Source organism: Trachurus trachurus (assembly GCF_905171665.1).
Source record: "Trachurus trachurus genome assembly, chromosome: 5".
In the NCBI taxonomy this organism is placed as follows: Eukaryota; Metazoa; Chordata; class Actinopteri; order Carangiformes; family Carangidae; genus Trachurus; species Trachurus trachurus.
The window spans coordinates 822,054-849,059 of NC_139896.1; the positions used below are offsets into that span (position 1 = coordinate 822,054).

Below are 27,006 nucleotides of genomic sequence, written 5' to 3' on the forward strand. Positions count from 1 at the left end.
CTAAAAATAGATGCCCGGCAGCATGCTTGCATAATATGTCATAAAGGTAATAATAATATCATCGTTTCGTCATGCTTGATGCATGATGAATGGAAAGCACAGAGCAATGAGAGCACCAGATGATCCACACCCCGGTGAGGAGAGGAGAGGTGCTTCATGTTGCTTTGAGATGTCACGTCCACTCAGACGAGCTTAATGTCGTTGGATTTCTGGAAGCGAAACCTCTCGCCAAGAACCGCAGAGTGTGAATAATCAAATTAGCTTTGGAAATGGATGAAAACATAAATAAAGTGCTGTGTTCCCTTTTTTTTTTCATTGTCCTGGTTTTTCATCTGTGCTTCGTTTGGACCGGATGATGATGAGCGACGACGGCTCCCTGAATCCGTCCCGTCGTCGTGCTCCGAGGAGGAGGAGGAGGAGGAGGAGGAATGCTTCACGTTGACATGACGACCGTCTGCACGAGTCGGCAGAAAGAACAAGTCTTTGGTTCTTCACAGACGGTTTTTACAGTAGCAAACAGATTATTGTCTAAGAAACGCAACTCCATCAAAATAACGCAGCACAAAAATCTACGAGATTAGCACAATATAATATATTTAGTCTAAGTAAGTCCATCTTTTAGAAAATATCTTAAAAATATAAACGATTTAGATTCTTTACCTTGTACAATAAACGTGTATCTTTGTAATATTCTACCTTTGTAGTTTAACATGTACAATATTCACACTCTCACACAATAGTCTGTCGTTTTACATGAAGTTTGATTCTTCAGCTACAACTCAGAAGGTTTGGAAACAAAAAGACTTTTTGATTTTCTCCAGAACAAAAAAAAGAAAACAAAAGAAGAACTCTGATTGGACGAATCACAAACAAACAGAAACAAACAAAAACAAGAAAACAAACAAGAATAAACAGATTTTTTTTCTTCCTGTGTTCATGATAAAATAAAGATCAGGTTAAGGTGCTCTCTCTCTCTCTCTCTCCGTCCGAACGCTTCTGTGCAGTAAAAAAGACTCGATTCTCCGGGAGTTCACGTTGAAGACGAGAGACACAAACGACATGAACTAAGGCCAGTTTTGAGGAAGGAAGTTAAAGGAAGCAAACTTGTTAATTATTATTATTATTATTATTATTATTAAATAAGCGTAATTATACACTGTATAATCAAACCTTAAGAAAAATGCATGTTCCCTCCTCTCCGCTGTTTGAATGCCCGCTGTGCTTTGCTACTGGTCGGACGGCTTCTTCCGTGGCTTCATCCCGGGACGTCAGAAAAATAGCTTTTTATTTGATTATAAAAATGATTTTTTAAATAATATTTTTTCTGTGCTCTTGTAACTTTTTTTTTTCAATCACAATCTGGGAAAAAACTAAATGTAGAAATAGTAAAAACGACCGGTCGGGCGTTCGTTCGTCGTCTCTCGTGTCTCTGCCGAGTCCTTAACGAGTCAGAAGACGCTGGTAGAGCAGAGGACTCACACGTCGTTCCCAACGCTCCACAAAAGCTGACTTGATCCTGACGGGAACTAGATGTGAACAGTTTCATCTTCCTGGGAAGTTCCCTGTGTGTCGCTACGTCTCTCCCGAACTCCGGCCGGTTTGCTCTGGTTTCCCGTTGCCGTGGCGCTAAGCGTTGGAGTGGCTGTGTTCTCCCTGAAGCGGCTGCAGCTCCGGCGTCACGTGGTTTTCCTGCGCGTCCAGCGGCGGCGGCGACGGGAGCATCATCGTGCTGTTTCCCAACTTCCTCTGCAGCGGCGGCGACGACGCCTCCGTGTGGTTGGCGTCCTGCTGCTGGCGGTCGAACCGGGGATCGAACCTGGGACCGTCGCTCTGCAGCAGCAGCCTCTGGGCGGCAGCGACGACACCTGTGTAACAGAGTTAAGAAGCAGTGTGATTCCACTTTCCATAAAAACTCATCACACAACATGGAAACCTGTTTGTCCGATGGTGATTAACCTTCCTGTTGTCCTAAGGGAGGAAAAAGGATTGTGGAAAGAAGGAAGGGAAAAAGGAAGGAAAGAAAGATGGAGGGAGGGAACAGATTTGTTCAAGGGAGGAAGAAGAAAGAAGGATATAGAAGGAAGAAGAGAAAGAAGGAAGGGAAAAAGGAAAGATGGAGGAAGGGAACAGATTAGGTCAAAAGGGAAGGAAGAAGTAAGGACAAAGGGAAAGAAGGAAGGGAAAAAGGAAGGAAAGAAAGATGGAGGGAGGGAACAGACCAGGTCAACTGACCTCTGGCTAAGCCCCGCCCCCTCCACTCACTGGGACAAACAGTGTCACCGTAGAGACATTTCACAGGAGGCAATTGATGATTTTTGGAGACAGAAAGATTAAATATCATCTCCAAGTCACCAAAACTTCACTTAGCTTTACTGCTATGGCTGTCAGTTGCCGCGAAACGCCGATAGCGACGGGCTAACTTCTGTTAGCCTGTCTATGGAGTTTTACATTATACGTTAGCATTAAGCTAGCGGACTTTATGCTTAGTTGTGATGCTGGCTAACATCTAAACATCTCTGACAATATGTTGCCTCAAATACGTTGTTGACTTAACTTAGAACAGATGTAGACGTCCTTGTTAAGTTTATCCACGTTTAGTTGGTGTTGTGGTCTACTGCATAACTTTATCCAGAGCAGACACTTCTCTTGGTTGAGATGTGGCTGGGAAAAGGTAAAAAGAAAATCCCCCCCGTGGCCTCTCAGGATACCTAGTGTCAGAGTTGCATGTACCCCATGCACACCGTTTGACCATTTTAAACTTAAAATGTCAAGAAAAAACATATAAAAACGAATGAAAACTGACTAACTGCAATGCATTTCAATGGACGTGGAAGCAGAGAATGTCCGAGTGTATGGGCTAGCTATGCGCACTGTGATTGGCTCATGGCGTTTGGGGGCGTGGCTTAGCCATAGGTCAATTGGATCAAAAGAGGAAGGAAGAAGCAGTAAGGACGAAGGTAAGGAAGGGAAAAAGGATTGTGGAAAGACTGAAGGGAGAAAGGAAGGATTGGACAACAGGAGGGTTGAACTACACAACGCAGTAATAGATTACAACGCTGCTACACAACGCAGTAATAGATTACAATGCAGTAATAGATTACAATGCAGTATTAGATTACAACGCGGCTCCACCTGTGGCGTCCAGCTGCTGCTCCTCCTCGTCGGTGTCGGCGTCGATGAACGTGCTGACGGACGCGTCGTGGAAGGTGAAGTTGCTCAGTAAAGTGTCGGGGCTCTTGGCGGCGACGGGAAGCGGCGGCGGCGTTCTGCTGCTCGCCGTCGTGTACACCGACGCCTCTGGGCTCTGGAGCGCCGATGCCTCGGGGCTCTGGAGCGCCGACGCCTCGGGGCTCTGGAGCGCCGACGATCCGTCTGACGGAACTCCGGCGGCCCCCGGGTCCAGGTCTGGGTCTGGGTCCGGGTCCTCGCCGTCGTCCTTGAAGTTGACCTTGAAAAAAAAAAGATAATTGCAATAAGATGGAAACCACCGCACACTGTCTGACCTCACAACAATGGTCAGACACACCTGGATTAATCAGTTGGTCCAATAATGTAAGACAGGAAATAAAGGAGCTGGTTTAACTCAGGAAGTAGTGGAGCTGTGCATAAAGCCTATTGGGTCAATTGGGTCAAAAAGGAAGGAAGGAAGGAAGGAAGGAAGGAAGGAAGGAAGGAAGGAAGGAAGGAAGGAAGGTGATGCGTATCGTATCGTGAGGTCCTTGGCAATTAGGGGTGGGCATTGCCAAGGACCTCACGATACGATACGCATCACGATACGATATGATATTGCGATATCCAAATTTTACGATATATATTGCAATATTCTACATAGTTCACTGAAAAATATAAAGGGCATTATGCATCTTAAAATCCGAGTTGTATGTACATCAGATGATAGTGATAATTCATGGGACAAACTGAGTCAAAACAATGTAATTCAAATTATCCATGCCATTTTCAACTGGCATGGACTATGGCATTCAACTATACAAGCGCAAGTTACAACAACATGTTTGCATGAACAACACACTGTCTGAGGTAGCAGTACAGTGACACCTCGCGGAGCAGAGGTGCAGAAGTTGTACTGGATTTACGTCTGAAACATGATTTATTATTTGAAAAAAATCGATATATCGACATTCAAATTTTGAATATCGATATCGTATCGCGATACAAAATATCGCGATATATTGCCGTATCGATATTTTTGCCCACCCCTAATGTACATACAACTCGGATTTTAAGATGCATAATGCCTTTTACATTTTTCAGTGAACTATGTAGAATATCGCAATATATCGCAAAATTTGGAAAATCGCAATATCATATCGTATCGTGACTCAAGTATCGTGATGCGTATCGTATCGTGAGGTCCTTGGCAATACCTAGAGCACTGGAAAAGAGAGTAAGGACACCACCATTGACTCCCGTGGTAAGGGTTTAAGGGTTGAAGGGTTTAAGGGTTTTGCGCCCCTAGTGGCAGGATATGGGTATTGCAAAAGCGCCCAGAAAACTCATTCACTCCAATGTATGTGTGTTGCCCACTTGCTGGTAAATTGATGAAAACGGCCGTGTTTTTGTTTTTAGGTGTCTTGGTCATATCAAATTATACTTATAATTTGTTTATTACAAAATGTAGATTGAAACATTAAAGCAATACTTACCGATCTGGCATTTCACTCAGCACAGCACAAACATTTGAAAATCAACAGCTCCACCTCCCTCACAAGTCCCACCCACCTCTCCCTCCTGCGCAGCTCCACGAGCCCCCTCCCTCCCTGCTGCATGCGTTGGCATGGCAACGGTAAACAGAACAGGAACGCGAGTGAAACGGGAAGAACACAAACAAACACAACACCGTAGTTTTAAACCATATAAACGGACTCAGTGATGATGACTGATGAGTTTTATAATAAACTGTTGTTAGCCTACTGCTACTGGAGACGCAGGGAAGTGATTGTTACAGATTACAGTTCTCAACGAGCCAGGCTGGCGGCCGGACCAGCGCCACCTGATGCGCTGGTTCAGGCCGAAAATAAATCCGGACCGAGCCGAGTCGAGCCGCGCCGGTCCGGAGTTCAACCGGGTCCGGACCGCTGAGAACTCACAGAGCTAACAGTAGCCTAGCCCCCTAGCCGTTAGCACTGGATGCTGTGACTTCCTGTGTTTACGTATCACTCGGGGCTGCTCACTATCAACGTTACAATATCAGACATGAAACTCCACGACCAGCTGCGGCTGCAGTTATTGGTCTTTTAAAAAACTATTTATTTCCAAAAACCTTCTTTCTTGTGTGTTGTGACTCTAGTCTCCTCTGCTCTCTGTGTCCTGCTACTCTGCTCTGTCAATAAGCGTTCTTCCTGGTCGGGAGGGGGGAGAGGAGGAGAGGGGTGCACAAAGTGATTACATATTAAGTAGTGTGTATTAATGTGCAAAAGTTCCAGAAAGGTAAGTATTGCTTTAATGTAGACAACTGTTTTTGTTTAGTTTTTTTTACTCTCCTATGTGTTAATGTTTATCTGTAAAGGATCCTCAATGATGCTATTAACGTGGGTGATCTATAAATGTCCTTAAATTATTGAAAACACCACACTTGCTCATTCACCAACAATGCAGAGATGTCAGTTCTTGGGCGCTTTTGCAAAACCCATATTCCTCCACCAGGAGGCGCTTCCATTGGACCAATGCTGTCCTTACTCTCTTTTACAGACAAAAAATCAGAAGTTGACCTTGAGCGAGCGGCTCCTGAGTGGGTTGTTGTGGGCGCCGAAGCGGGGGCCGGCGGCGTTGGCGTCCTGCGATCCTTCGTGCTCGTTCTCCAGCGTCGGCGCCAGACTGGGGTTGGTGCTCACTCTGCCCGTCACGTTGGCGGTGGGGGGGCTGTGGGTGAAGCGGGCGCCGTCGGGGAAGTCGGCGGCGCAGCTGAGGAAGCTGTCGACGCTGGACATGCTCCTCATGTCCGTCACGGTCTCGGCGGCGCCACCGGACGAGGACACGACGACGACGTTCCCCATCTCGAACTCCGCCCTCGGCCCCGCCCCTCGGGGCTGCGGCGGCGCTACCTTGTCCGTGCCGTTGCGGTCGGCGGTGTGCGACTGCGACTGCGTCTGCGATGCCATCTTGTTGTACATCTCCTCGAGTCTCTGCGCGCTGAGGTGCTGCGGGCTGCTGCGCGGCCTCGCCGTGTCCTGGTCGCCCGACTCGAGCGTCCTCGCCGGGCTGCCGGGACTCGGCCGCGGCCGCAGGTTGGGCGTCCCTCTGGGCAGAAGACACGGAGACACGTGGTTGTCGTGCACCTGGAACAGAGTCAAAATACACTGCTATTATTTATTACAGCTCTGGAAAAAAACAAGAGACCACTTTCACAAATGTTCTTAAAAGCATCTCTACATGTGTGACAGTCATTCTTTTCTTTTCTTTTTTAAACAGAACTCATTCTACTTAAAGGGACAACGAGGAGTTTTGGAAAGCGAAGTGTTTTCATAATACATTTCCCATGAGGCTACGCGCGCACGGTGAAATTCTTGGACCGGCGCAAGATGGACATTTTGCCAAGAATGTTTTAATTCATCAAGAATTAAAGTCAGAGGTTGGAAGACGATCACATACCGTCTTAGTTCCGACCATAAACGGCGATTCGGCGGCGTTATTCTCATGACTCGCCAAGCAGCATCCGGGAAACGGAAAGTAAGGAAACGCTGGTCGGCTCGCCCAGCATTTCCACCATTAATTAAAATAACAAAATAACGATAGAGACAAAACGATATATTTATCTAAAATGGAGCCATTAACAAGTGTGGGTAGCGTAGATTCATCCACATTAATATGAGACTTTTTTATAACCAAATAGAAACTCCTCGTTGTCCCTTTAATCAGACACTGATGAGGTCATCACCTGAACCACATCTGGTTTTATAAGAAGATTATAAAAACCACTGCTGGATTAAACATTGACATTATCCCACAAAAACTGATTTATAAACTCTTCCTGAGTTAAAATATTCTTGCTGTGTTGTTTAGGAATAAATATGAACATGTTTTCTTTGCAATATTATTATTATTATTATTATTATTATTATTATTATTATTATTATTATTATTATTATTATTATTATTATTATTATTATTATTATTCAAGGTCTGAAAAGACTTGATATTTTTGTTTATTTAGACTAGTTTAGTCATTTTCGGCCAATAAAAGCTCTAAATGACAATATTTTTATTTCAATTTTGGGAGAAATGTTGTCGGTAGTTGATAGAATAAAACAAAAATACCGTGATTATTTCTCTGACAATAATCGTACAGAAGAAAATCTATAACCGTGACATCCCGACCCACAAGCGTTACACACCTTCTCCTTCTTCTCGCCAGCCATGTCCACCATGACGTCCATGAGCTCCATGCTGCGGCCGAACGAGTCCTTCATGTTCATGGAGACGATGCTGCCGTTCCTCTTGGCGCGCTCCAACGCCTCGCGGCGCTTGATGGCCTTCTCCTGCCGCTTCTGCTCCTTGTAGAACTCAGAGAAGTTGTTGACGATGATGGGGATGGGCAGCGCGATCACCAGCACGCCGGCGATGCAGCACAGCCCGCCCACGATCTTCCCCAGCAGCGTTTTGGGGTAGATGTCCCCGTAGCCGACGGTCGTCATGGTGATGGTGGCCCACCAGAAGGAGGCCGGGATGCTCTTGAACTTGGTGTCTTCCTCGTCCTTCTCGGCGAAGAACACCAGGCTGGAGAAGATCATGATGCCCATGGCGAGGAAGAGGATGAGCAGGCCCAGCTCGTTGTAGCTGCGCTTCAGCGTGAAGCCCAGAGACTGGAGACCGGTGGAGTGACGCGCCAGCTTCAGGATGCGAAGGATCCGCATGATCCGGAAGATCTGCACCACGCGGCGCACGTTCTGGAACTGCAGCACGCTCTTGTTGGACTCGGTCAGGAAGATGGTGACGTAGTAGGGCAGGATGGCCAGCAGGTCGATGACGTTCAGAGGGCCTTTGAAGAACTTCCACTTGTTGGGCGAGGACAGGAAGCGGAGGAGGTACTCCATGGTGAACCAGGCGATGCACACGGCCTCCACGTGGGCCAGCTGGGGGTTGTCGGTGGCCTGGCCGAACTCGTCCGTGTCCTGCAGGTCCGGCAGCGTGTTCAGAGACAAGGCGATGGTGGACAGCACGATGAAGAGGATGGAGATGATGGCCAGGATCTGCAACACACACACACAGCGGGACACAAAGTATATAACACACACAAACTAGACTTATAGTCAAGACCGCCTGAACCGAGACCAAGACACTACCAAGACCAGAGAGTATCAAGACCAAGACCAAGACAAGACCAAGACCAAGACCAGAGAGTATCAAGACCAAGACTAAGACCAAGCTCAAGACCGAGACAGAGAAAGAGACCAAAAAAACCCAACTAGTTACACCATATTTGGCGAGAGAGGACGAGTGCCAACGCGTCTGTGTCACAAAATGCATTTTTGGTTCCACTTGAAGGGGGCGTAGAAATAATGAAATCCCCTTAAAAAAAAAAAAACATGCCTGCCTGGATATTGTAGGAGCCGTTGGATACTCTGATTGGCTGTGTGCTAGCTATGACCATTCTGATTGGTGTGTGGGAGGGGTGGACGTGACAATAGTAAACAAACCACTCATATAAACAGAGACAAACTACATTTGGTCTTTGCATCGCACCATTTGTTGTAGAAAAATCACAAGTCCAGGATCCAAGGTTTACTGTGGTGTGGTGAGTTTAATACGGTGTGCCTACTGACACAGAGCCGGTCTGCAACAACAGACTGACCCAGAATGAAGAGCAAGGGAACAGATATACAGTTGAAGAAAGAGGGGGGTCACATGGGAAACAAAGACATTTGCATCTCAAGGTTCTGGTGACCAGACAGGACTGAATCAACATGAGCCATACAACTGAATTATCAAGAGGTAGAGGAAAAGAAAAGGTATCAGAGAAACAAAGACCTAGACGAGAATGTAGAACTGTAATAAAAGTGAAAGACATTGTTTAAGGGACAATGTGGTAAACCAGGGTGTGGAGTCAGAAACACTCTTAGATGTAGGGTTTTGATCTCTCCACTACACCAAATGAATATTTTTTTCCACAGTCGCTTTTTAATATAATTCTGGAAGCCACAGCCTAACCCTAACCTTAACCTGTTTTATCAGACCAGATTGAGACTAGAAGGAGCCTTTGCCTCAATGCATAGGCAGGTTTGTTCCCAGGTTGTTGAGCGTCTGTCACATTGTGTCTCTCTAAACCCCGGCTGCTGCTGCTGCTGCTGAGTGCCGTCGTGTTCCTGTCGTCCCTGAGTCCCGGTGTTAGTAAACTAATAAAACTAATAAAACTAACTGCCGCTCGCCTGGAAAAAGGTCAGGTTCAGTAAAAGCTTCATCCCCACCGCAATAACCGAACTAAACAAAAGATTAAAGAGACGGTGATGATGGGTATGAATGGACTTGAGTGACTGTGTGGGTGGAAATGTGTTCCCACAGCGTCTGTTCTGTTCTGTATCAATGGTCTGTGCCGTGTATTCATGTTTTTAGTGTTGTAGGAATGGGTCACGAGGAATGTCAGGAATGTGAAAATGACGATTTTATTTAATTTCATTTTCATATCTATTTATTCCATTCATTGTTTACATACATTACATAATTACATACATAACACCATAAATGGAAAGGAGCAGTATGAAGAAAAACGTATGGTACCTGCTCCTTTCTATAGTTATAATTACATTAGCTCAGATACCAAGTATTACTGTACTGTAACACCAGTGCTACACTGTTTCAGAGAATTAAAGATGAAGAAACATAAAATAATAACAAATAACAAAAAAGTAGCAATGAACATAAACTGAAACTGAACTAATGTTAGCAAATCAGAGTTGATAAAACTTCAGATTATTTACACCTTCACTTTTTAATCTTCATGGAATAATCTGCAAAACGTTGATGTTTAGAACAGATTAGAACAGAATATCTTTACAGTCATTGCTGTCATGACTCAACACATTAGAGGAAGTAGTTTTTCCTGTTTGGACCGGGTGAGAGGGAACGAGGCAGCAGACAAACCGGTTCAGAGCTGTAACAGCATCAGTCCCATGAGGAACTTCATCTCCGTGTCAAACTCTTTTTCAGCTGCACTGATGTGCTGCTTTTAGGGGTTAGGGTTTCCTTCTCTGACAAACACAGCTTGTGTCCAATAGGATTTTAGAAAAAGACCTGAAAGTAACCAGTACTTTTCAGCCGTACTACTAATTAACTCCAGTAAAAGTAAAAATATTTGTTTTGGAAATGTATTCAAGTAAGAGTAATAAGTACCAAAGAAATCTAATACTCAAGTAAAGTACAAATCCTCTGGATATGTAGTTCAAATTATGCTCAAATTATGTATAAAGTAAATAATAATATGCTACCAGATGGTGTCCAGAGGATGTTTCAGACCCGAACCAGTAGATATGAACTAAGAGGGACTCATGTGTATACAAAAGCAAAAGTACGAACAAATGTGAAACAAAGATGTATATCAATTACAGGAGTCAATCAATGGAATAATCTAGAATTAGAAATCAAACTGTGTAACACACTTAATAGATTCAAAAAGTTCTTTAAAAATAATATTATTAATAAATATAAAACTGATTTATAAATACCAGTGTGCTTATAAACTGCTGTATGTAGAATATGCGTTTTTTGTTTTGTTTTTTTGTTGTTGTTGTTGTTGTTGCTCTGTAAAAAATGTTTTAAATTGAGTGAACGAAAAATGTTAATTTAAGAAGGGTAGGCAAAATAAGCTGATGCTTCAGCCTACACCTTTTCGGTCAAAGTAAATTGATTTGCTTGTTGTGTTTTTGTTCTGATTTATTTTGTTTTGTATTTATACCTTTTATATTTGTCTACTGTATTTGTTTTTATGAGACCGAAATAAACATACTACTACTACTACTACTAGTTAAGTACAGTACTCAAGTAAATTTACTCCATTACTGTCCACCACTGCCTGAACCGAGACCAAAACACTACCAAGACCAGAGAGTATCAAGACCAAGACTAAGACCAGTTGAGCTCGAGACCGAGAACGAGACCAAAAAAAACTAGTTACACCATATTTTGCTATTCCGCATGAGTTGTAGAACGTGAGAGGACGAGTGCCAACGCGTCTGTGTCACAAAATGCATTTTTGGTTCCACTTGAAGGGGGTAATGAAATCCAAAGAAAAAAAACATGCCTGCCTGGATATTGTTGGCTACAAATCCCTTCGAGACCGTTCTGCCAGTCCGGGACATTGCGAGACCGAGAGATCCGAGACCGAGACAAGACCGAGACCACAAAAAAGTGTCTGAAGAACTACAAGTCTAACACAAACACACACAACACTAACGTTGCTTCTTCAACAGGAACAGACTCACAGAAATTACACACAAAGCTGCAAAGATATGTGTGAAAATACGAGATGGTCTGTTCAAACAGTATCAGCCTGCCTGATGTTTGAAGACCTTTTAGACATCAACGACTAGATTACAGAAGTTAGTTAGTGAAGAGCAACTGAACTGTAAAGTCTGGAACACACCGGCTCCATTGGGAATGCGCGGAAGCTGTTGGGCGCCGTTGGGCCCGATTCGAGGATTAGAGCTGTCGGATACTCTGATTGGCTGTGTGCTAGCTATGACCATTCTGATTGGTGTGTGGGAGGGGTGGACGTGACAATAGTAAACAAACCACTCATATAAACAGAGACAAACTACATCTCGTCTTTGCATTGCACCATTTGTTTGACCCAGAATGAAGGGCAAGGGAACAGATATACAGTTGAAGGAAGAGAGGGGGTCACATGGGTAACAAAGACATTTGCATCTCAAGGTTCTGGTAGCCATACAGGACTGAATCAACATGAAACATACAACTGAATTATCAAGAGGTAGAGGAAAAGAAAGTGAAAGACATTGTTTAAGGGACAATGTGGTAAACCAGTGGGGTGTGGAGTCAGAGACACTCTTAGATGTAGGGTTTTGATCTCTCCACTACACCAAATGAATATTTTCTTCCACAGTCGCTTTTTAATATAATTCTGGAAGCCACAGCCTAACCCTAACCTTAACCTGTCTTATCAGAGCAGATTGAGACTAGAAGGAGCCTTTGCCTCAATGCACAGGCAGGTTCGTTCCCTGGATGTTCGCAGGTTGTTGAGCGTCTGTCACATTGTGTCTCTCTAAACCCCGGCTGCTGCTGCTGCTGCTGCTGAGTGCCGTCGTGTTCCTGTCGTCCCTGAGTCCCGGTGTTAGTAAACTAATAAAACTAATAAAACTAACTGCCGCTCGCCTGGAAAAAGGTCAGGTTCAGTAAAAGCTTCATCCCCACCGCAATAACCGAACTAAACAAAAGATTAAAGAGACGGTGACGATGGGTATGAATGGACTTGAATGACTGTGTGGGTGGAAATGTGTTCCCACAGCGTCTGTTCTGTTCTGTATCAATGGTCTGTGCCGTGTATTCATGTTTTTAGTGTTGTAGGAATGGGTCACGAGGAGAATGTGAAAATGATGATTTTATTTAATTTAATTTAATTTTCATATCTATTTATTCCATTCATGGTTTACATACATTACATAACACCATAAATGGAAAGGAGCAGGATGAAGAAAATTTACGATACCTGCTCCTTTTTATAGTTATAATTACATTAGCTGAGATACCAAGCATTAACTCCAATGCTACACTGTTTCAGAGAATTAAAGATGAAGAAACATAAAATAATAATAACAAGAAAAACAAACAAACCAAAAAGTAGCAATGAACACAACTTGTTTCCTGGAAAGGACAAATAAACTGAAACTGAACTAATGTTATTAGCACTTGGCTCAAATCAGAGTTGATAAAACTTCAGATTATTTACACCTCCATCTTTTAATCTTCATGGAATAATCTGCAAAATTTTGATGTTTATAGAACAGATTAGAACAGAATATCTTTACAGTCATTGCTGTCATGACTCAACACATTAGAGGAAGTAGTTTTTCCTGTTTGGACTGGGTGACAGGGAACGAGGCAGCAGACGAACCGGTTCAGAGCTGTAACAGCATCAGTCCCATGAGGAACTTCATCTCTGTGTCAAACTCTTTTTCTGTTTCAGTCATGTGTGTTTGAGAAACGGTGGAAAAATCCCGACCGTAGTGATGATGATGACATATTCACGGCCCATTTCACTTCTTTTCTGGCAACTGTGGCGTCCCCAGTGGTGGGCTGGTGCCATACCGCTGGTCACGCCCTCCTGATTGAGGCCTGCCGGCGACACCTGGGCCCGGTGTCACCAGGTTATAAAGCCAGGCCTGCTGATTGCTCTCACTCTCTCTCCTTCTCCCCTCTCCTGCAGGCACCAGTGACGGCGATGCAGTGTCCTTAGTTTACTTTGTTGCTCCTTTGTGTTATGCACCTTACAACACCCCACACACACATACGTCTCACACTCACACAACATGCTCTACACACCTACAGGTAATACTCAGAAAATTAGAATATCGTGAAAAAGTTCATTCACTTCCCCATGATTGCGAACTGTACTGAACCAGACAGAGAGCTTTTAAAGGCTCAGGAACCCTTTGCAGGTGTTTTGGATTAATTGGCTGACAATTTGAGCTACAACATTGAACTTTTTCACGATATTCAAATTTTTTGAGATTCTGATTTTGGGGTTTTCATAAGCTGTAAGCCATAATAATCAAAATTCTAACAAATAAAAGCTTGAAATATCTTGCAATGCCTGTTATGAGTCTAAATAATATATTCATTTCACCTTTTAAGTTGAATTACTTAAATGAATGAACGTTTTCACGATATTCTAATTTTCTGAGTATTACCTGTATTTACTGACACTCACACCCCATGATCTGGTCTTTTGTTACAGTGTATTATTAATTATCATTAAATAAACATTTGTTAATTGTTGCCACGGTGGTCTCTCCTCTTTGTCATGGCTGTAAGAGCCAGGCTGTGACACAACTTCCTCTGTGAGTGTTTGTGAAATGTCATGTCAGCATTTCAGAAGAAACAGGGTCAGAGCTAATATGATCTCTGGGGCAGATGGGTTTTTTTTTTTTTTCCAGTCTCTCTGGGTCTTGATGTTTGAATTACAGAGAGAGAGAGAGAGAGAGAGAGAGAGAGAGAGAGAGAGAGAGAGAGAGAGAGAGAGAGAGAGAGAGAGAGAGAGAGAGGGAGTTCAGATTGTATTGATATATTGGTAACACTTTACTTGAATAGGTATTCATCAGATTGACATAACAGCTGTCATAAACATCAATGAATACTTATGACAACTGTGGTTAAGTGTCATTCGGTAAGTTATGTCACTTTTGATGCAAAGTTGACATTGTTTGAGATGTTCCTTGTTATGAGAACTTGACATAAATGTTAAAGTTTGGCCATGAGGTCTGCTATGACAGTTTAAATTGTCTTTATGTCAAGTTGTCAGAACAAAAACATCTCAAACAATGTCAACTTTGCATCAAAAGTGACATAACTTACTGAATGACACTTAACAACAGCTGTCATAAGTATTCATTGATGTTTATGACAGCTGTTATGTCATGGTTATGACAGTGTTATGTCAATCTTATGAATACCTATTCAAGTAAAGTGTTACCCATATATTGTTAAACCGCTGCCGCTCTCTCCAGTCCTTCAGAGCCGCGGCAGCAGGAGAATCACAGCGTGTTGGTTGTTTTACTGCTGCAGAGCCGGACACCTCGGAGGCTCTGAGCCGCCTGCTAATGAGTTAATCTGCTGAGGACAATAGGGTCTGCTCACAGCGCTGCTGGATTAACAGGTGTGGCTGTGCAGGTGTGTGTGTGTGTGTGTGCCACCACGCCTATTATTCCTGTACCAGAGTCAGTGTCAAATCCAACACAAGGTCACAGTGAAGCCGTGTCCCGGGCCAGAGCGGGCCGGGATTATTCCCCGGTACAGTCAGCTGCTGGAAACTTTAATTAATCTGCCTCTGCTGCTGCCGCCGCGGCCTTTAGAGAGACAGAGACTCTGCTGCTGCCGCGGCCTTTAGAGAGAGAGACTCTGCTGCATTTCAGCTCCAGCAGCTGAAAGTTTGTCTCTGAGTCAATTAAACCAGTGGTTCCCAACCTTTTTTCCTTGAGGTATATATATATGTATACTATGGCATGGCGTTCAGGGAATTAATATTTGATTATATGGAATGAAACTCTGAATATATTGAATGAACCTGGAATATATTGAATGAACCTTGAATTTATTGAATGAACCTCTGAATATACTGAATGAAACTCTGAATATATTGAATGAACCTTGAATATATTGAGTGAACCTTTGAATATATGGAATGAACCTTTAATATATTGAAGGAAACTCTGAATATATTGAATGAACCTTGAATATATTGAAGGAAACTCTGAATATATGGAATGAACCTTTAATATATTGAAGGAAACTCTGAATATATTGAATGAACCCTTGAATATATGGAATGAAACTCTGAATATTGATGTCAGTCAAGTTTCATTCAATATATTCAGAGTTTCATTCCATATATTCAAATATTAATAGCATGCCATAATATATAGTATATGTATCGAAGTGTTTGTGTAATGTGTGGCTTCTCTCTGTCAGTTCATGCCAAGGCCTCTTCTTCCTGGTGCCAGTCCGTCACTGCAACAACTTCATTAAACAACTAATGTCAACAGAACCGTTAATAGGAGACTCAGAGTTTCCACCAGAGGAGTCGTCACAGTCGTCACAGTCGTCAGAGAGAGTTAGAGAGTTAGAGAGTTAGAGGACGTCACACTGAGCAGTGACTCAGCTGCTGCTGGAAACTGGGCCACGCTCACCGGATCAGGACTAATGGAGCCTGACACACTGACCAGAACCACTGGACCTGAACCACTGGACCAGAACCACTGGACCAGAACCACTGGACCCAGGCCCGCATTAAGACACTATGGGCCCCGGGGCTAACCACTTTTTCAGGCCCCCCCACGCCACCGCCACCCGGAATACCAGTAACCCAGTAAGGATACTTAGAATAATACTGTATTCTGATTCGACTCAACAAGCGAAGGATGGTTAATATATACGGCAAACACAGATGTGTTTATTCCTTCCCACCACAACAAGAGTGAAATCCATTCAAATCCCCAGTTTAATTAACATTATCAATGTGTGCAACACCTTCTCATCACAATCCATGCCATCAACCTAGTTATCAGCTGTTATTAAAATCCAGCTCATCAACAGGATGGCGATATTGGACCACCGCTCACATTACACAACAAACCATCAACAATTAATCCACACTCAAACCGAAGCAACAATGATGTGAACTGTACTAAACAACGTATTATTACAAGGTTTACAACATGACAGACAACCTGGGCCGTGTGTGTGTGTGTGTGTGTGTGTGTGCGTGCGTGCGTGTATGTGTGTGTGCGTGTGTAAGAAAGAGAGGGAGGGAGAAGTGAGAAAATAGGTAAAACCTGCTAATTTTTTAGCTGTTTGCTGTTGGTGAATAATAAAATAAAGACTTGGCCGGCCGGCATGATTTTATTTCCTTGCAGGGAAAGGTCAGTCAACATGCGAGCGGTTCAAAATGAAGAAAGACCCTGAACATCAGGAAATCTGAACATTTATATGTGAGGAAAAGCCCACCCCGCGGGTGTGTTTACATCTTTAGTTTGCTGTGGGGTCGAAGCCCCCGACTCAGGATGTCTTTTCACACTCTTGTCTTTCACAGGTATCGGCACCGACATCCTGGAGTGTGATTAGAGGTCTAATCAACGCAATTTAAAATACAAAAGGGTTTGAGTATATCATGACAAAGTGAGAGGTTGGGTGTCTCTGAAACTTGGAATGTGATGAGAACTTGGAATGCGGTGACGATGAGTTTGATATTGACGACGATGATGATGTTGTTGATGCTGATGTTGGGGGTCTATGTGGTTGCACTTAACCTGAAATTTGCCTTTTGTTGAATTATTGTGTTTGTTTTTAGATATCTATTGAGGTGTTGTATGTATGTGTTGGAATGTATGTTTTTATGTTTTTAACACCTAGACTGCAACCAAATTGCCCAAGTTGGGACAAATAAACTACTTGACTTGCAATTACAAGGTCTAGACATTAAAATACACAAATGGGTAGTAAACAAAGGGAGATCTGATACCTTAGAGGGAAAGCAGGGGGTGTGGAGACGTCTCAGGTGATTAAAACAAAGGAATATTCTAATGTACCATTTACAGAACCAGACCAGAGAAGCGGCTCTACACCAGCGGACGGAGCTGAACCTGAGCCGATAGGTGAAGTGGATGGATTACGGTCGAGGTTTGACCTGGTTCACCTCCGTCCACGTTCTGGTTCACACACACAGAGACAGAGATGGAGCTGATAGAGCACAGAGAGTGTGTGTGTGTGTGTGTGTGTGTGTGTGTGTGTGTGTGTGTGTTCTTGTACATGCTACGTTGTGAGGACCAGAACGAGTTTTTAACCAACAGACTGAGGACATTTTTGGGAAGTAAGGACATTTTGGCCGGTCCTCACTTTTTCCAAGGGCTGTTTAAAGGTTAAGACGTTAGGTTATAATTAGGTTTAAATTAGGTTTAGAGTAATGGTTAAGTTTAGGTTATAATTAGGTTTAAATTAGGTTTAGAGTAATGGTTAAGTTTAGGTTATAATTAGGTTTATATTAGGTCTAGAGTAATGGTTAAGTTTAGGTTATAATTAGGTTTAAATTAGGTTTAGAGTAATGGTTAAGTTTAGGTTATAATTAGGTGGACATTAGGTTCAGAGTAATGGTTAAGTTTAGGTTATAATTAGGTTTAAATTAGGTTTAGAGTAATGGTTAAGTTTAGGTTATAATTAGGTTTAAATTAGGTTTAGAGTAATGGTTAAGTTTAGGTTATAATTAGGTTTAAATTAGGTTTAGAGTAATGGTTAAGTTTAGGTTATAATTAGGTTTAGAGTAATGGTTAAGTTTAGGTTATAATTAGATTTAGAGTAATGGTTAAGTTTAGGTTATAATTAGGTTTAAATTAGGTTTAGAGTAATGGTTAAGTTTAGGTTATAATTAGGTTTAGAGTAATGGTTAAGTTTAGGTTATAATTAGGTTTATATTAGGTTTAGAGTAATGGTTAAGTTTAGGCATTTGTTTTGGATGGTTAAGGTTAGGGTAAGGGGCTAGGGAATACATTATGTCAATGACATGTCCTCACAAAGATAGATTTACATCACTAATTGTTCATTAAAGCAGAAGTAAGGTGAATGTTTGTGTTAATCTAAGTCTTAAATAGTTGTATCTTCCGACAGCAATCACTTCTATAGAGTGTTTGGTCTGAAACACGGGTCTGTCAGTCACTCTGCTCTGCTCTGAGCCCAGGAGAAAACTTTCCTTGTATCCTACAACCTTTATCCAATGAGGAGAGAGAACGGCATAAAGGGGCGGTCCTCTCTGTGTGTGCAGCCAAGGGATGCGCCTGAATGTGGTGACGTAGGGACGAGGGCGGGGGCTGCTAACTCCATCTGCTGACAGGAAGTTAGACAAAACCACCGGATCGCTTACTTCTGCTTTAATGTGCACTGTCCTCATCAAATAAACAATAAATTAAAAAATGAAACCAAAAGCGCCAGCAGTAAAGCAGCTAAAAGTCACTGTAGCGCTGTTAAAATGTCACTTTATTAAAGCTATAGTGCGTAACTTCTACGTGTCTGTAAACCTCAGTTTCAGCCAAGCCGCTACAAGAGGAGATGATACAACGCTGATGAAGCCGTTCGGCTCCTCTAACGCCTCGCCGTATTTTTCAATTTTTGTTTCTTTTTGTATTTGGTGACTTTGGCGACATTCCCGCGCTGATGCACAGGAAATAATGTTGCATTCCAGGCAACCCGTAACTCGTGTTTTTCCGACCTGTGAAGTCGTCCCAGAAGTTACGAGTTTGACGGCCGTTACAGTGCACTTTCACAGTGTGTTGTTGTGTTGTTGTTGTTGTGTTTTTACGACTCGCTGCAGTAAACACAGTGTTTCTTCCTCTCCACTAAATGGACCAGCAGCTACTCGCTCTTCATCCCCAGAGTCTCAGTCATGGAAACTTCCAGAGACAGAACGACTCTCAGCTCCTTACAGGAACTCTTCAACACACACAAACACACACACACACACACACACACACACACACACACACACACACACACACACACACACACACACACACACACACACACACACACACACACACACACACACACACACACACACACACACACACACACACACACACACTCCTCTCAGGCTTTAGGATTCATAAAGAACAATTAACCAGCACTTTGTGGTAAACGTCCTTCCTCCTCCTCCTCCTCCTCCTCATCATCATCATCATCACTGAAGATGAATCACAAACGTTCAAAAAGACAGACGGAGGGAAAACTTTCATCTGTGTTTCAATCTCATTATGGGATGTACAGCGTTTATCGTGTTGTTGTTGTTGTTCCTCCTCATGAAGATGAGTGACATCACAGATCTTGTAAAGTGTCTCCACCAGGGTTTGAAATAAAGTTCAGTGGTTTTGAAACAGTTTGACAGGAAGCAGCTCGTTAGAGTAACAAGGCTTCTAGAGGCCGAGCTCCGAGCTTTAAAGGGACAGCTCAACATTTATTCTGATCCTCCTCTCACCATAATAATCCCTATAGTCATAGCAGTAGGTTCATCACCTTTAATTATCGGTGCATGTTGTTTTGAGATGGGCGGAGCAGAGACGTGAGCTGCTCAGTGAACACAATGGAGGTGAACGGTACAAAAACTCATCAAATACACAATCCAACTACTCCACAACGCTCTGGTGGACAAGTTGTGAGCTGCACATTCACCACGCTATGAGATAATAGCACAACGTTACCACACAGAGTTGTTTTAGAGGGAAATTAATTGAATGAACCCTGAATATATTGAATGAAACCCTGAATATATTGAATGAACCTTGAATATATTGAATGAAACCCTGAATATATTGAATGAAACCCTGAATATATTGAATGAAACCCTGAATATATTGAATGAACCTTTATATTGAATGAACCTTGAAGTATATTGAATGAAACCCTGAATATATTGAATGAAACTCTGAATATATTGAATGAACCTTGAATATATTGAATGAAACCCTGAATATATTGAATGAAACCCTGAATATATTGAATGAACCTTGAATATATTGAATGAAACCCTGAATATATTGAATGAAACCCTGAATATATTGAATGAAACCCTGAATATATTGAATGAACCTTTATATTGAATGAACCTTGAAGTATATTGAATGAAACCCTGAATATATTGAATGAAACTCTGAATATATTGAATGAAACTTGACTGAGTGACAGTAGTCAGCTCTGAATCTCGTAGCAGCGGCTCGAGGCTCCTGTTGCCGGGCGACGGTCGGGTATCGGCCCTTTAACTCGGACTGTATTTCCTTTTCTTTTTCTTTACTTTCCAGACACGGCTGCTGCTGCTGGGCGGAGGGATTTCAGAAGAGAAAGTAGTTCAGAGTTATTTGCTTCACGTGTCGTAATGTTACATAATGTTACACTAAGGAGGGTCTGACTAAATGTTGAACTGTCCCTTTAAGTCCCACACTGACAGATGTGTCCTCGTCCTCTCCTTCACACAACCTCCTCTGTCCCACGTCCCCGCCCCGAGGAGATGGATGACTGAACACCGTCCTCTCACCTTGGGAAGGTGGCGTGTGTGTGTGTGTGTGTGTGTGTGTGTGTGTGTGTGTGTGTGTGTGTGTGTGTGTGTGTGTGTGTGTCTATCTGGACCTATTGAATACGTGTGTGTTTACATCATGAGACGTTGCAGGACTTTAACCCTCCTGTTTTCCTCCTGGGTCTAGGAAGGAAGGACGAAAGGAAGGAAGGAAAGAAGGAAGGAAGGAAGGAAAGAAGGGAGGAAGGACAAAGGGAAAGATGGGAGGAAAGAAGGAAGGGAAAAAGGAAGGAAAGATAGATGGAGGGAGGGAACAGATTGGGTCAATTGGGTCAAAAAGGAAGGAGGAAGGAAGGACGAAGGGAAGGAAGGAAGGAATGAAGGAAGACAAGAAGGGAGGGAAAAAAGATTGTGGGAAGAAGGAAGGAAAAAAGGAAGGAAAGATGGAGCAAGGGAACAAATCAGGTCAATTTGATCAAAAGAGGAAGGAAAGAAGGAAGGGGAATAGGATTGTGGAAGGAAGGAAGGAAGGAAGGAAGGAAGGAAGGAAGGAAGGAAGGAGGAAGGGAACAGATTGGATCAATTTGACCCAGAAGGAAAACAGGACTTTAAAAACGGAACGTTACAACATAAAAACACAATATTCATAATCTATAAAGAGTTGTGTGTCAGTGTGTTAAGTTGTGTGTTAGTTTTTAGTTGTGTGTTGTGTGTTTAGTTGTGTATTGTGTGTGTAGTTGTGTGTTAGTTTTTAGTTGTGTATTGTGTGTTTAGTTGTGCACTCAGTCAGTCCCTGCTGTTCAGACTGGGTGTTTCTAGAGGACGAGTGTATTTTTGGCTCGTGTGATGGAGGGAAGGTGAGAGGACGAGAGAGACAGAGGAAGCTGTTCTGTCCTCCTGTCCTCAGCGACCGAACATCTGGACTCTTCACCAGGACACGAGACACGATGAGACCTTCACCTCCAACATCTGGAACACGTGTTAGTGGCTGAACACAACAACAGCTTCTCTCTCGTTTCATACGGAAAAGAAACAAACGACTGGTCCGAGATTATAAACAGATCAAAGACAATCAGAGACTGACTGACATCAGCTTCACCACGGACCAACACGTCCAACATCTGTCCAAACATCTGTCCAAACATCTGTCCAGTCAAACATCTGTCCTGCTGAGGAGACACGTCTCCACACAGAACAAAGTTCTATAATTAGACGGAGCGAAGCGTCTTTCAACAACCACCTCTGTTCTCTGTTGATCAAATGAATCAGTGTGTTTTCTGTTTCTGTGCAGCTGTGTGTTGCTGTCAGGTGAGTGTGTGTCTGTGTGTGTCAGTGTGTGTCTGTGTGTGTCTGTGTCTGTTCAGTCAAAATGAGACGTTTGATTCAGGACGAGCAGTAAGTGAGTTGTGTTGAACAGTAAAATGTGTCATCAGCACTTTATGAGCTTCACTGTAAAATATGAATTTAAAATGACTTTTTGTCTCTGTGTGAACTTTCCCTCTGGTGGACCAGAACCAGACCAGAACCAGACCAGGACCAGACCAGGACCAGACCAGAACCAGACCAGGTCCGGAGGTGATGAGCTCAGACTGTGATGTCATCAGACAGAGACAGTTGTTTCCTGAGAGTCACTGAGTGGCAGCAGATGTTTATGTTTATTAAAGACTCCCATTAGCTGCTGGACTTCCAGCTGAAGATGAAGAGGATGTTTCCAGTGAAAGCTTTTAAAGCCCATTAACATTATACTGGTCCCCATCATCATCATCTTCATCATCTTCACCATCATCATCACCATCATCATCATCATCATCATCATCATCATCATCATCATCATCATCATCATCATCATCAGCACCATCATTATAGTCTCGCTCACCAGAACTTCCTCCAGAGAAGAAAGTTTTAAAGTTTTAAATTGTAGTTCACAGCTCACTGAAGATGAGATTGAAGGATAACAGGCGTCTTCTTGGAACACGCTCTTATACAGTAATATATAGAATATCTTTACAGTCATCCACCAAAGGAAGCCAAAAGAAGCCAGCATGCCTTACTTATCGCAGTCTGCAAACCTGCATCTACATTCTCTGGAAGCATGATCTAACTGTTGAGGTTGTGGAAACTCAGCTGGACATTACACCAACACGGTTCCTCTTTGGTACGAAGTGGGACAGGACACGGGACGCTACACACTGCAAAACTTTAAGACTGGAACAACGTACACTAGGCAACCATACCATAATAGGGTTTGGCATGCTTACATAACATTTACAAAGGATGAACTGTGAACTGTGACCATGGACTGACTTTGTTTTCATCCCTTATTTCCTTGATTGTCTGTTAAGTTACTGAAATGTTAAAAACTAAATAAAAAGTTTGCATTTCCAGCCAGGAGATGGAAGTATGTGGTTACTCTGCAACAGGGAGGCGGGACTTGGTCTCGACCAATCAGAGGCCAGTCGCAGCAGCGAACTTCCTCCATCATCATTTCAACAGACCAGTATCTCTAGATGTGTTGTAAATCTCCCCCTATCACGGATGTAGTCACTAACTATATAGTGTGTTCGCCATTTTCTAGTGTTGTTCGAATTCTCCGAGATTAATTTCATCCACTATGTAGTGGACGACAAAACACCCACAATGCACCGCAAAATTGAGTGAAGAAGCGATGTACACTACTTTCTACTCCCGTATCCCACAATGCAATGCGGTCGTGTTTTGCCAGAGAAGAAGAGGAAGCTAATTTGCATGTTAGCTCCAATTTCTTTAGGTTATTTAGCAGTAAACTCCTCAGACGTATTTGCCTTGGCTCCGTTTGCCTGAGCAGCAGGAGTTGGGCAGCAGCATCCCAACAATAACAAGCAGCATTAAATCAATCTAATTAAGAAACTGTAGAAGAATATGGAGGAAATATGAGCTAACGAGCTAAGCTAATAGCCACAGAGCCGTTACAGCTCACGGTCGGGACACACAACAGTAGTCGACCAAACCAAACTTTGGATATTTCAACAGTTTATTGTCTGAGAAACACAACCACACAGAATCACATCCTCAAATGTTCCCACAAGTGTCTGGTTTTTATTATTTTATTTTTATTTTTATGTGTCCGGTTTGTATACGTCCATGGTTTGTTTACGGTTCCAGGGTGCCATTCCAAAAGGCCGCCATTCCGAACGTTTACTTTAATGTGTCGGAATGCCGGCCCTTAATTATTTATGGAAAAGGGGTGCCATTCCGAACCTGAAAAAAGTCCGCCATTAAAAGGTTTAAGGCACTGGGTACACAAATCACAGCGAATGCTTTCGTAGCACAGTGGTAAGAGCATCCGCCCCGGGCGTGGGAGATCAGGGTTCGACTCCCAGAGGAGCTGCATATAAGCAGAGACTTTCTTGGCCTCAACCTGATCTTTTTACTAAACTTAACCAACTCCTTTCTACATTGCCTAAACCCAACCAAAGCACAGAGCAAGGACATTTATTTTTCAGCAGGAGCGCCGCGGCTGCATCAGACTCGCACCTGGGTGAAACTTTGGAGGGGGAGGGGGGGGCTGTCCCCGCGGCGCAATCGTGTCAAGCCGGGCAGGAAGTCAAACCACGAGAAAATCCGGTCAATTTTCAAAATAAAACACATTCGGAACAGTGGCCCCTCGGAAGGAATTTTCGGACTGGCAGTTGGAATGGCGGTCCTTCGGAATGGGGGTCGCCCCCCTTTGTTTACATGATTCTCGGCGCGTCTGCTTCCGTCACAGCAGTAGGCTAACAGCCGGAGCATCAGCTGACTCAACCACGTCCAGAAAATGACCGTGTAGCGTCTGAATTCTCCTCCCGTCGTTCCCTACATCGTCTACATGATGTAGTCACTAGATCATATACATGATGTAGGGGAGAGGGAGGGAGTGGATGAGTGGATGATTTGGAACACAGCTTCTGTGTGTCATCTGCTGTTTACTCTGCCGCCACGCCGTCTCCATGGCGACCAGGTGCACAGCGCGGTCGTACGGTTTCATGAGGTTGTGACGTGAGCCGGAGCCTCGGCTGATCTGGTGTCAGCTGACAGATAATTAACGCTCAGTCACGCCGGCGTCTCCGGTGACCTGGCGGCCTCCAGCAGCAGCAGCAGCAGCACGCCATGTCGCCATGTCGCCACGGCGCCATGTCGCCACGGCGCCACGGCTTCCTGTGACACGGTAGAGTGTCATCATCACGCCGAGTGGAGAGGGAGAGCAGCTGAAACCGGAGAGGAGAGGTCTGACCCTGGATCAGCTCCACGCTCCACGCTCCACGCTTCAGGCTTCAGGCTTCAGGCTTCAGGTTCAGACCGACGGACCGACGCTCTGATGTGTAATCACATTAACAAGCTGCTGCTGCTCTGGGGTCAGTTACAGAGACCGTGAAGCTGCAGCCACGAGGCAACGAGCAGGAAGACTTGAACTGCTCGTTACTGTAATTAACTGCATCATCATCATCATCATCATCATCATCATCATCATCATCATCATCACCATCATCATCATCATCATCATCATCATCATCATCATCATCATCATCATCATCATCATCATCATCACCATCATCATCATCATCGTCCTGAGCAAACAAACTCATTGTTCATAAAGACACACACTCTGAAATTCACCGATTTGGTTAAACTCAAGACTGCACAAAGCAGCATGACATAACCGACTTCTGGATGAGGTGCAAAATATGTTCATGGAAAGACAGGGTGGGTTTAATATGAGATAGATAGATAGATAGATAGATAGATAGATAGATAGATAGATAGATAGATAGATAGATAGATAGATAGATAGATAGATAGATAGATAGATAGATAGATAGATAGATAGATAGATAGATAGATAGATAGATAGATAGATTTACAGTACTCAAAATAAAACAATAAAATAATCTGAAAGGGGAATTGAATTTTAAGAGAATTAATGTCAGAACAACTCTGAAAAGTGTGTGCATAAACAGCACAAACATAAAACTGATAAAATTATACTAAAACATACGAGGAAAAGTAGGTTGGGATGTTATATTGACTACATAGAGATGGGTGGTTATAAAACTGAGAGTGAGTCTGTGACTTTGTTTGCTTGTATTCGGTTATTTTGTTTTACTTTGAATATAAAATGATGGAAAAGCTCGACTTCCTCCTGCTGCTTGTCCAGCATTCTTTGTTTAATGATTTAAATATTGGACGTGTTCTTTGGGACTCTATAACCTGTTACTCTTTTCTTTTCTCTCTTTTTAAAATGTTCTAAATAAAGAATAAACTAATTTAATCTAATCAAAGACAACAAGTCACTGGCAGATTCAACAAACAGAGAAAGACCTGGTTATTCCAGTATATAGTAAGCTATATCCATGTATAATCATCAGTGTTGTTATGTTTAGATGAGACTTCCTCTCTGCAGCTTGATATTTGCAGCTGATTGAAGTTGTGGTCTCCGTGGAGACGACAGCGTCTGACACGTCTGACGCTTCATCACGGCAGCTTCTCACCTCTGTTTGTGCCTGTGAAACTGCTAATGCATCAAAACTAAAATAGTCCTAACTGGTCCCAGCGAGCCGCGCTGCGCCGGGCCGCGCCGACCGCTCACCGTAACCATGACAACACGATTATAGAAAGTGCTGTGAGTCTGACAACACAACAGCATCTATTTCCTCTCCCGGCCGCCACACGTGTTTGGTTTGTAGCGGTGAATGGTGAGCGGTCGTTGTAGCAGCAGATGGCTCAGACGGTTTTATATAGAACAGTCAGTGATGAGGAAACAGACGCACAAAGACACACAAACGGCCGTGGGTCTCGTCGCGCTCCCACAGAGGATTCAGCATCCAGCTGACGCCGAGAGCATTCATGTAAATACAACAACCGTCACTCTGGTTGCTGCACAATGAAATTATGCTACGAGCTATATCAAGCCATTTTAACATTTAAAAGTCAGACTGGATATGTGTTGTAGATATCTGTAATTCAGTTTTGCCTCTAGTCAGAAAGAACATTTCAGATCCACAACTACGTTCTTCCTAGGACAAATGACATCACTGTAACCATTCATGTGTATGGGGTTTGTCATCACAGATATCTACAGTTCAGTTGCAGATATCCACTATGTGAATTACAGATATCTGTAACTGAATTACCACTAGTACTAATTCCAGTTTGAGATATCTACAATTAGATTCTGACTAGTCATAATTCCAGTTCTAGATATCTTTAATTCACCTCAATTAAAGATATCTACATGTCCCTGTTCAGATATCTGTAAT

General features: G+C 43.2%; 1 protein-coding gene across 1 annotated transcript in view; it reads right to left on the minus strand.

Moving 5' to 3' along the window:
* Positions 1 to 1,626: 1,626 nt before the first annotated feature.
* The window catches only part of LOC310985575 (potassium voltage-gated channel subfamily B member 1-like), a gene marked incomplete at both ends in the record, with an annotated part of 55,331 nt that continues 29,951 nt past the window's right edge, over positions 1,627 to 27,006 (minus strand). The window contains 4 exons of the mRNA XM_083971190.1: positions 1,627 to 1,865; positions 3,133 to 3,448; positions 5,730 to 6,296; positions 7,353 to 8,207. Coding sequence (XP_083827316.1) covers positions 1,627 to 1,865; positions 3,133 to 3,448; positions 5,730 to 6,296; positions 7,353 to 8,207 — 1,977 coding nt within the window. The remainder of the gene's footprint in view (positions 1,866 to 3,132; positions 3,449 to 5,729; positions 6,297 to 7,352; positions 8,208 to 27,006) is intronic.